General features: G+C 40.4%; 1 protein-coding gene across 2 annotated transcripts; it reads left to right on the top strand.

Annotated features, from left to right (window-relative positions):
• The first annotated feature begins 1,478 nt into the window (after window positions 1-1,478).
• Window positions 1,479-4,800, top strand: LOC6048308 (neprilysin-4). 2 transcript variants are annotated; one of them, XM_038263803.1, is made up of 13 exons: window positions 1,479-1,616; window positions 1,727-1,826; window positions 1,886-1,964; window positions 2,024-2,118; window positions 2,176-2,469; window positions 2,525-2,786; window positions 2,840-3,086; window positions 3,143-3,739; window positions 3,791-3,950; window positions 4,004-4,052; window positions 4,108-4,306; window positions 4,363-4,527; window positions 4,584-4,800. In XM_038263803.1, exons 2-13 carry the CDS (start codon window positions 1,793-1,795, stop codon window positions 4,755-4,757), a joined length of 2,355 nt encoding a protein of 784 aa, XP_038119731.1. In that variant the 5' UTR covers window positions 1,479-1,616; window positions 1,727-1,792; the 3' UTR covers window positions 4,758-4,800. The 2 variants fall into 2 exon arrangements, with proteins under 2 accessions (XP_038119731.1, XP_038119730.1); XM_038263802.1 differs by having other exon boundaries at window positions 1,691-1,826.
• Window positions 4,801-11,342: the final 6,542 nt, after the last annotated feature.

Below are 11,342 nucleotides of genomic sequence, written 5' to 3'. Positions count from 1 at the left end.
GACGTTCCGAGAAAAACGCGTTTTAATGTTTGACCTTGAATAAACAAAAGCAATGTAAACAATAACAAACACATTTCTATTTTGTGAGACCATCATCCACACGCAAGATGAGAACTTAACTGCTTAACGAAAGTCGCCTTGCGCTAACGTTTGCACAGCGCTCATGATATGAAATTGCTTCCTACTACCGGCAACATGTTCTTTTGAACATTATTTAGTCGCTCACTTAAAAACTAATCCCGAAACATGTAAATAATTAGCAAGCGCCACAAAAAAAAACAAACGAGCCAAGTCTTTTGACGTTTGACTTTTGACGACCCATTCCAATCGAAGCCTGAAGAAAACCGAGCGAGGAGCGAAGGCAAATAAATAACAAAGTGTGGCCACTAACACCACCAGTAGCGCCTGTTGGAGTGAGCCAGTGATGTCAGGAAATTATCTCTATAAATCGAGCTATAAATGCTACTTTTCGTGAGTGTTCGCTTAGAATTTCATCAAATTTGGCAGCACTAAGCAGACCCAAAAGAGCGATGGAAGAAAAAAGAACTAAGCTGAAAATAGAAAAATGGCCGTGGCTCAATGCATCGTATGATTAGAATACATTTGGGAAATATTTTTTTTCAAACGCTTGTAAAAGGAATAGAATAACTTTAAGTAAAAGTGAAAATAAACAGAAATGTTCACAAAAATTTGCTCTACTCGTTGGTGTACTCGGTTTTAGTAAATTTCAAGGAAAACTCCAGATTATCTAGCATCATTCAAACACGACCGCTTATTAGGCCTAAAATGGGTATATTTACCCTAGATGCTGTTCCCCTAGTCATCCAGGCAAACAAATTCATTCCAGAATGCTGAAACCGCCATTGGCGTTAGCTGCTAACGCCAAACATGATTTATGTACTTAACTTTCCCAATAAGATTCCACTGGAAATGACTTCAACACCAAGTAATACGTCGGCAATAGCGACCGCAATCAGTTCTTCCATTACAAGCTATGCAGTGTGCATTCCATAAGGGATTCCCTTAACGCCATAACCGCGAGCACAGCGGAACCTGTTTGTCAACTCGTGTGTTTACCAGGTTGGGATATTCTCTCTCCGTAATCGAAAGGTGTTGATTCTACATCACCGCGATAACGTATAAACAACGCCTCAAATACGGATGTAAACAAAGCTCGCCTTTCGCGTGAAATCGCAAACGGTCAGCGACTTAACAGTGATTGGAGAACTCCAAGTGGCCCAAGACAATTTACGGCCATGCTAATGTTGATTAATTAGGCGAGTGCACAGTAATAAATTGTGCTGCGATTTGAAGAATTCCATCGCAATTCGCAATTTTACGGTGTGCCAAAACCGGTTTTTATGCCGCAGTTACTCATCTGCGACGATAATTAAAAATTCTTATCAAACGGCAGGGCGCGACCATTAAAATCGGTGTGTCATTTGCAAAGGAAATTAAAAGCGTTGCTGTTCTAAAGTTGTTCAAACGCGCGTTCTTGTCCGGTCATCGCAGCAGGCGCTGCTCGCGATCGCGCGCGCAATCTGTTTAGTCTGTCGCGGCAACGCAGATCGATCGCCTGAAGTTCACGGAGCCTGCTACGATCGTTGGCGTTAGAGGTAGCGTTAGTGTGTCCTTTCTGTTTGCATTTCGTTTGCATTAATTTTTCTTGGGGTGATTGATGGGTAACTAGATTCAAATACTTTTTTTTATGACCACCTGGAAAAAGATGAGTTAGTTCTCTGATTAGTATTCAGATAAATTTTCTCATTTTTACGAGCGGATTCAAACCACAATGATGTCGGAAACTGCCGAGGATAGATTCATAGGTTAGTTAAGTATGGTAGTTATAAAAAAGCAGTATAATCCTGTACTAAATAATTAATAGCCCTGAGCATGGAGGCAGCAGCGAAGACAAAGTCTTCAAGTTCAAAGCATCTTACCGTGATCATCAGAAAGGAAGACAGGTATTGGTCTCTGTAACAAATATCGTGATTTCGATGTTAATATCTTGATCGATCCTTAGTGGATGTCACGTGTTCTGCCGCCGCTTCTTCATGTGCATTCTGCTGCTCACTGTGGTCTTCCTCACCTCGATCATCTACGGTATCTACTACTTTGGTAAGATCCCCGCAGTTGGTATAGAACCCTGCTAACGCTTAACTAACGCTTAACTAGCCAACACGCTGCCGGACGTGTGCCACAGCAAGGAATGCCTTCGGTCGGCGGCCACCCTCAAGCAAAACATGAACCTGCAGGTCGATCCGTGCGAGGACTTTTACGGCTACGTGTGCGGCAACTGGGCCGACGATCACCCGCGGCCGGAGAACCACATCGCCAACAGCTGGTACCAGGAGCGCCAGCTGAAGATCTTCCGCAACATTCGGTCCCAGCTGGAGCGGAACGCCAGCCGGACGGACCCGAAGCCGGTGGCGCAAGCAAGGACCATGTATCAGGCCTGTTTGAACTATGGTATAGCGGGGGATACGTTGGGTCTAACGGATCAACTAAAGAAACCTACTTGTAGACGCACGCGAGAAGGAGGGCGCCAAGGTGATCGCCAAGTATCTGCAGGAGTTTGGACTGCCAACGCTGCCGACCTTGCTGAACCACACCCGGTTCGGTCCCCGCCGCTACAAGTTCGACTGGATCGCGACCGTAGCGCGGATTCAGCGGAAGCTCGGTCTCAACGTGCTGATCGGGTTCGACATTGTGATGGACCAGGAGGACCGGAATCGGAACCGGCTAACGCTGGAGTATCACTACTCGCCGGATCTGCTGAACTTTCCGTGAGTGCTACTGTTTAGATTGTAATCAAGATCATTCAGTATCTTCCGGGTAGGGCGTACGAGTGGTCAAAGCTACACTCCAAGGGTTACAGAAGCTCGGTTGAGCCCGTCGAAGAGGAGGAAGAACCTGAGGATGAAGACGATAATGACGCTGACGATGGTCCAGACGCTGCCGAGCTCGCCGATGGATTCCTGAAGATTGCTGAAGCTATCAACCCTGGCTTCAACGGCTCGAAATACGAGGCAAGCTTTATGACCTTGGGCGAAACATACATGGACTTCTTCAACCAACTTCCTGGGGTAAGAAAACCTTGTACGAAATGATCTTCAAAATACCTAACGTCATCCTTATTCAGCGCAAGACAGACGATGCTGACGAACCGGAGGAAGAGCAGCTGTCCTACTACACCGTCCAAGAGTTGCAGAACATCACCGACGCGTACATTGCGCCGGACAAACCATACCCGATTTGGCAACACTACCTGGACGAACTGTTTGCTCCGTTCCCGGGAGCGAAGCCAACGCCGCAAGACAAGCTGCAGATGTCCGACGAAAACATCGACTTCCTGAAGAAGCTCGTCCGGGTGGTCTCCCGGCAGCCGATACAGATCGTTGAGCTGTACATCTGGGGTCTGGTGACCACGTACATCGTGAGCCACGAGTACAACGAGCTCGAGACGGAGGAGGACTGCGCCAAGAACGTCCAGACGCTCATGGGGCTGGCGGTGAGCTACGCGATCGCGGATAAGAACTTCCTGGAAGGTACCAAGCCACGGGTCGAGGCAATGCTGAACGATATCCGGGATGAGTTCAACCAGATGGTGCTGGAGACCAACTGGATGGACGCGTACACGAAGTACGCAACGCTGGAAAAGTCCAAGTCGATGGAGAGCTTGATCGGCTTCCCGGAGTGGATCCTGGACGTCAGGAAGCTGGAGGAGCACTATGAAGGGGTAAGTTGGGTGTACTGGGTCAAGGCGCTGCTGAACGTGGTTATTTTACAGTTGCAGATCAAGAAGAACCGACACCTGGAGAATTGGGTAAGCGCGATCGAGTTTCTCATGAAGGATCGTCTGCAGACGTGGCGCGTCAAGAACGAAAAGTACTGGGACATGGATCCAACGGAGGTGAATGCGTTCAACGTGCAGAACCGGAATGCGATAAGTAGGATTTTCGCTGAATAGATCAAAAACAGAAGTAACATTTACATCTTACAGATATCCCAGTGGCGATCATCCAGTATCCGTTCTACTTCCTTGGACTAGAGTAAGTATTCAAAATGACATGCTGAAGATCATCCAGTAACTTACGTTCCCAACAGAGCCCTCAACTACGGCGCCCTTGGAGAGATCCTGGGCCACGAGCTAACGCACGGATTCGACGACTCCGGTCGCAACTACGACAAGTACGGCAACGAGAAGCGCTGGTGGTCGAACCACACCCTGCAGGAGTACGACAAACGAGCCGACTGCCTGGTCAAGCAGTACAGCAAATACTATCTGGCGGAAGCTAAGGGATTTGTACGGAATAACCTAGACATCACAAAGCATTCGATTAATCTAAGTTTTTCTTCCAGATCAACGGCACCCGCACCCTGGGCGAGAACATTGCCGACAACGGTGGCATTCGGGAAGCGTTCCGCGCGTATCGGGCGTACGTCAAGCGGAACGGTCCGGAACCGATGCTGCCCGGGTTCGACGACTTTAGCCACGAGCAGCTGTTTTTCATCTCGTTTGGCAATGTAAGAGCTTGAACTTCAATGTAGTCATTCGAATCAATCAAAAATATAAATTTCAGCAAAACTGCGAAGTGGTGTCTCCGGCGGGGGCTGCGGCGATCCTGCAGGACGAGCACAGCCCGTCCAAGTTTCGCGTCAAGGGCGTCCTCAGCAACATGGCCGAGTTCAGCGAGGTGTTCCAGTGTGCGCCGGGCCGGCCGATGAATCCGGAGAAAAAGTGTCGGGTGTGGTAGTTGTACCTTGAAGAGAATAAAGTTTTATTTTTTATAAATTATACAAAATGTCTATTATTTAAGGAACTAAACCCTTTATCAGCATATTTCTATTACCGGCCTATCAGCACGTTGATCATGAATTACCGCTTTCATAAAGTGTTTTTGACTGTTCCAAAGTAGTAATAATAGCTCAAAAAACTGAGCTTAGAGTGATTAAAATGGGTATATTTCCCCTGATTTGGACTTTTTAAGTCTTATGTGGTAAAAACACGTTTAAAAACCATTTCTGATCACTTTTTTTCACTTTAATGCAAAACAAAATAAATTGACAAGACAACATTTTTCCGATGAATCAACTATGGTCGCCTTGGAACGAGCTGTCAAATTGGGCCTTTTCAGTCAAGAAGGGTCGCGAAGTTACTTTTTTGAAATTCGCAATTTCGCAATTTTTCAGTGTAAGAACGGGCCTTGACCGATCTTATGCACTAGGTTCCCGACGAACACGCACTGCCCTTACACCTACATCTCACCCTTGCTCTGAGTCAGTACGAGCAGCACGCTAGAACACGCTTTGAGTGTTCGTGCCAGGCATGCACACCTTCTTTTCCGGTTACGCATTTTAACTCGGCCGGGGGTGGTACATTAAGTAGGGTTTGATGTAAGTATAAGCGCCTAACCATTTATAGTGTGCCTATCAATTTTCATTAAAGCAAGTACTGTTTTATTTTTTGTTTGAATTCAAAAACTAGTTGTTATTCTACTGTGTACTGTTTTCTCCTGAAATCTTCCCTAATGTTGAATCGTGTTAATCTGTTGCTATTTCTTCTGTCGCGGTGTTTTGTTACAATGTTTTGGACCTAAGCATGTTATTCAAAATTTTACCAAAAATACAATAATTTTATGTGTGTGATCATTCAATATATTAAGTAAGGACTCGAACCATACTTGTTTCAAGAAAAGGGCGTAGATTTAAACAATAGACAATAAAGGAAAGCAAACTACATAAAGTTCGATACTGAAAGAATAATTGTAGTTTGAAGGAAAGAAGAGTAGAAGCCGATGAAAATTACATTTTAATAAATAAATAAGTAAATGGGTAAAGGAAAGATCAATGACAAACAGAAGTTAACATCGTTTCGTTTACATATTAAGGTAAACTGTTTTTGTTAGGGAAAACACGTTTCAGTATTTATTGGGAAATTAGAGAAGAAGAGTAGAAAGATGAGTGAAGCAAAATTAAAGTACAGTACTGGTTCGGTAACTGAGCTTGTTTGACTGAACTACTTGGGCTGTAGCCCACTTAAAAGCAGACAAACGTAAAATAACCAAACAAACCGGAATGATGAGGGGCCACAAGCTGGATGCACAAGCAAGTTCAGCAAATTAGAAATCATATTTAAGTTTTAATGAAATGTTAAGTCAAAATTTAAGGAAAAATTAAAGGTGAGCTCTGAAAGAAATTTAAGCAACCATCATTTTACATTTGTAGCGAAAATGTTATGCATCGGTCCCCTCGTCATTTTTCGTTCAGCCCAGTTTACGAGCAGCATTCGGTAACTGTGCTACATTCTCAGCCAAATTACCGAACAAGTACTGTTGTTGGAAATGTGCAGAAGAAATACCCCGTGCTGCGATGTTCTAGGTACATCCACAACAGTTCGTTCAACATGCTGTGAATCAAAACAATACCTTCTACAATCACAAATGACTTCCCTTTCCCACATTGCCACTTTGTTATTGTTGTCCATGCTCTGCAAAGAAAGGGATGTTAATAAAATATAAAAACTATAAAATAACGATACAAATTCTTTCCGGAACCTGAGTGCCATCAGGTTGATGTTGTTGCTGTTGTTTCCAATGTGATAGATATCACACCGGAGACGTCTTGATTCGGTTGTCCTGGTGCGACCGTCCTCCAGTCGTAGACCCAGGCATGACATGAAAATGAAGACAAAAAGATGCATTAATACATGAACTTCTTGCTCACGAATAACCCAATCCCACCCAAAACAACACAGCTAATCTAGGTATGCACCCAAACCAACTGCGTTGTTCCGTGCCCTCCTCATTCGGCTATTTCAATATGATTGTCCTGGAGAATCCTCCCTAAGGATCGTTAAATTCCGAAGTAACTTCCCAAAAGGGCACAACCCCTGTTGCAAACAAACAGTTCACTTTGAATGTGACTGGAATAGGCTGCCTGATCACACCCAAGGCTACGCTCCATTGAAAAATCACTACGGAACTCCCTAGTGATGGCCGTCCACGCAATCATACTTCGTCATGATAGTGCTACCTTGTCACTCGCCTATACGTCAGTTACGTAAATACATGTGACAAGACAGAACAATCACCACGATTCGAAACATGGACATCATCGACCGCCAGCTAGACAGATGTTCAAGTCATCATCTAGCATACGGGGAGGCATGAGGATAGGGAACTGATGCAGGACCAGAGCTATACTGTTCAGACTCTCATAACCAGGAATACTAACAACCAACATTTGGCGGATCGCTTCCCTGATTACGACAGTCGCAAACAGGACTGCCGATACAGTCAGTTCCGCTCCTTCCAGGATGTCCTGCACCTGGGCATCCCTAGTATCCAAAGGCATTAAAACATAGTTCAAACTAGCAGGACTGGGAACTTTATTTATTGCACTGTGGTTACTTGGAATCTTGCAGCCCTTGGCCGACAAGTTACTTTTTTGAAATTGAATTAAAAATCCATTTTGAACCCTTTGCGGTCGTACAAAGGGTCATTGTACTCAGAAATATAAACTTTATCGTTGTACACAATAATACCACAAATTTAAGCTTGATTTAATCATTTTTCAGCAACGTATTGCGAAAAAAGCCATAAAAGTGTATTTAATAGCAATTTTGCCTTCCTCATGAAGGAAAGTCTGACTCCCGCTTCAAAATTAATGTTATCTGGTAGCCCGAACTCAAAATATTGAGTAATTTTTTGAAACTTCGATTAAATATTTTTGTCGCACTTGCATTATTTTATCGTCTACAAATTGGGTACTAAAGCCCTATGTCAATTTTTATGTACAACTGTAAAAAACACAATTAAAATCCATTTCTGATAACTTTTTTTTCATTTTAATGCAAATTTTTTTTTGACAATACAACATTTTTTCGATGAATCAACTATGGTCCCTTTGGAACGAGCTGTCAAGTAGGAACTTTTGTGTCAAGAAGGACCGCGAGATAAATTTTTCAAAATTGATTTAAAAATCCATTTTAAACTCTTTGTGGTCGTACAAAGGGTCATTGTACTCAGAAAAACAAGCTTTATCGCTGTAAACAATAATATCAGCAATCTAAGCTTCATTTTAGGACCCAAATTGGGACAAAAATTACTGCGCTGGTGCAATTCGATGGGGAAGCATGATCTTTGGGATCCTCTGAAACACGTGCACTTTGAATTTTTCAAAAATATTTACACTGGACCGAATGATTTTTCTCCCAAATTTGTATGGACTTTTTGCGATACTGTAAATTTAAAAAATAGCCCAAACATGCTACAGCAATTCCATTTGAAAAGAGCCTAAATCGAAAAAAAAGTTTTCCGATCATGCTCAAATTTTTTCTGGAGGTTCCTTGGCCAAAGTAATTAAACAGGTGTCTTCTTTTTTGTTTGACAATCAGGGAGACCTACACCGTGGTCCCAAAAATGTTCATTTTCGGCATTTTTTTGCAAAAACCTATTTTTTCAAAAAGTTATAACTCCTCAACATTTCAACAGATTTTAGTTGTTTTCGACGCAAATAAAAGGTGATAAAATTGGTACAAATTTTATTTAAAGTTTTTGTCTAATTATTTCGGCTAAGGAACCGCAAGAAAATTTTTGAGCCCGATCGGAGAACTTTGTTTTTGGTTTAGACTCTTTTCAAATGGAATTGCTGGTAAATATGATAAATATGACATTTGAACATTTGGAATTAACAATATTTTTTAAAATTTCTTTTGTTAGTGCTCCCAGTTGGAACAATCTCTTTTTGTAAGTGGCTATTTCTTAACTTAATGTTAACATGTGAATATTAATGTTAAAATACCATAAATCGCCTTCCCTAAGGTGTCGTCGTGTTAAGGTCCAGCTTGTGATGATACACTACCTTCTTTTTACTAAGAAATCGAATCCAGAAAGGAAAAGAACACCAGTTGTGATGGTCCAAGCCGGGTTTTTGAACCCCGATCTACCGCTTACGAGGCGGAAGCGTTATCACTGGGCTACGTGACTCGGTCACTACACAAACACTGAAATGGGTGCTGAAAAGTTGAACTTCTCAGCACTTGTACCGAAAAGTACGATTTTGGTTTTCTTTACAAAGAAAGTAGGCTATTTTGATTTTAAAACATATATAAATATATTTTAAATTAAGGTGAAACGGGACATAAGTTCTTGGACAACTTCTGTTCAACTTAAATCAATTTCTCGACAGATTGCTATCTTTATATTTATCGTTTGCAACAGAAAGAACTTGTCAAAGTTACGACTTTTTCATTAAAGCTGCTTTCAAAAACCCGAGTCAAAGTTTCAATATGGCGCTGCTATTCCCGTTTCACCTTAATGGAACTTTAATGATATCGTCGGCTTAGTGATTTTTCACGCTCTAAAATTGCATTTTTCAAAGGGACCTCAATTTTAAAACACCAAATTTCACGCAAATTTCGCGGAACGTGAAAATGTTAAAATAACTCTGAAAATCTTATGTTTGAATTACAGAAACTACCTTCATGCTTCATTATATATTATTCTTCAATAAACAAAGAATCTTTCATAAATTTGAACGCGACACAAAAAAAAATCTCCTAATTTTCAAAAAGGATTCCACCTAGTTTATGGATGGGCTCTAAATATATTTTGAAATAAAATGTAGGGCATGCGTATTCTCATTTATTGAACTGCTTTTTTTTAATATTCGACTTAAAAGTTTAAAAGTTTTTGCTGATTTGTTTCATTTTATTGAATTTCATATCAAAGCAAGATTTAACAATCTTTTTCAGCAAAAAGGAGTGAAATAATTTGAATTTTTGCGACATTTAGCAAGTTAACATGTATTCAAAAGGTTTTTATCTCCTTTTTCAAAATTAAAATTTTAAATCAAAAGTAAAAAGTAATATAATTTGTAGCGAAATCGAAATTGTTGAAAAAAATTTTAACAAAAACAAAAAAAAACACTATTTTTTTAAACTTTCACGGAAATTATCCACCTAAATAATCAAATATTGTTAAAATTAAACAGGACTTAGACAAAATCTGTACCGTCATATGGGGCGAATCGGAACTACAGTCTGAATAGGGACAGCAATGTATAAAGCACTTAAAGGTTTTAAATTTGGAAATGGATGTACACATTTTGTTGGTCTGAGTCTGTTCTATATGAAACCTACCAAAAATATCAAAATATTCTGCTATAACATGGTTAAAACTGCTGTACCAATTCGCCCCATGTGTCCCAATTCGCCCCAGTTGACGTTAAAGTTTTTAGAAGTTGATTTCAAAGCTTTCGTTTTATTTTTAATAAAAACAAATCATAATTCTTTTAATTAGAAACTAACCTTTCAAATAAAATAACCAAGAAAATAACAGTAAATTTGTTATTACAGTTTGTTTCTAAAAACACTGAAAAATCAGAACAATTCTACAAATGGTTCATATCAAGCTTTTCAACTGAAAACTAATAAAATTTACTTAAATAGTCTGTATGGATGAAATATTTATTATGTTGTTATTTTGAAAAAACAAACATGATAAACATCATGAATTTCACGCCGTCCAAGAACTCGTCAAAAATCCTAACCCTATGTTAGTTATTGAACAAGGGTATTCACTCACTTAATTCTACAGTAGTTCATAGTTTATAAGATAAAGTTTATTTCCATTTAAGTTAGATAAGGCCGATGCAAATATTTTTCAAAGTTTTCTCCCTCGGCTCTAGCCGTGGTCGAGGGGGGGGGTCTAAAAAATAAAAAAAAATAAATATGAAATAACAAGCCAAAGTTTCAACATTTTTACAATAGTTCAATTGTTTTGCAAGCATTAGTTTTCAAAAAATGTAAAATTTGACGAAAACAAAAAAAATTAAGCGAAAAAAAACTGCGATAATAAACAGCGAACATTTTCAAAAATTCAAAAGATTTTAAATCAATCCAACCATGCTATAAATGATTCTAAACGCAGGGGAATGCATTTTGAATGAATTTCAACTGACAGCACTTGAATTTTCATTGGAATATCGAAATTTCTTGAAAAAATATTTTTGTGCCCCCTGATTTTGTACCAGGCTATTTCACGGGGCTTCGCGGAAAAAGCCAAATTTCACGGATTTCACGCTGTCCGCGAAATCGTGAAATTTCACTAACTTCAATGATATGGAATTCCCATTAAGCGATATTTTATTTTTTATACAATCAAGTGTGAGGAAGGCACTAACCACGCAGTTGAATTCTGTAAAATATTTTTCAATTATCCGCGTGGTTAATGGACTATCCCTTGCTACAAGATGCTCGATGTTTAGCCGTTCGCAACGGACATTAAAATCATCAATAAATGTAAAACTTTAAAAATGGATGCCCTGCGAGTGTCCGA

This window comes from Culex quinquefasciatus, chromosome 3 (genome assembly GCF_015732765.1).
Source record: "Culex quinquefasciatus strain JHB chromosome 3, VPISU_Cqui_1.0_pri_paternal, whole genome shotgun sequence".
NCBI classification, from domain to species: domain Eukaryota; kingdom Metazoa; phylum Arthropoda; class Insecta; order Diptera; family Culicidae; genus Culex; species Culex quinquefasciatus.
The sequence above is the reverse complement of the archived record's forward strand: the minus strand, read 5'-3'. Positions and strand labels throughout refer to the sequence as shown.

Bases quoted from the DNA above. Each gene is read 5' to 3' on its own strand.
- LOC6048308 (XM_038263803.1), top strand. From the start codon at position 1,793: ATGATGTCGGAAACTGCCGAGGATAGATTCATAG. The intron at 2,119-2,175 runs GTAAGATCCCCG...ACGCTTAACTAG, and splicing joins CTACGGTATCTACTACTTTG to CCAACACGCTGCCGGACGTG. The intron at 4,307-4,362 runs GTACGGAATAAC...TTTTTCTTCCAG, and splicing joins TGGCGGAAGCTAAGGGATTT to ATCAACGGCACCCGCACCCT.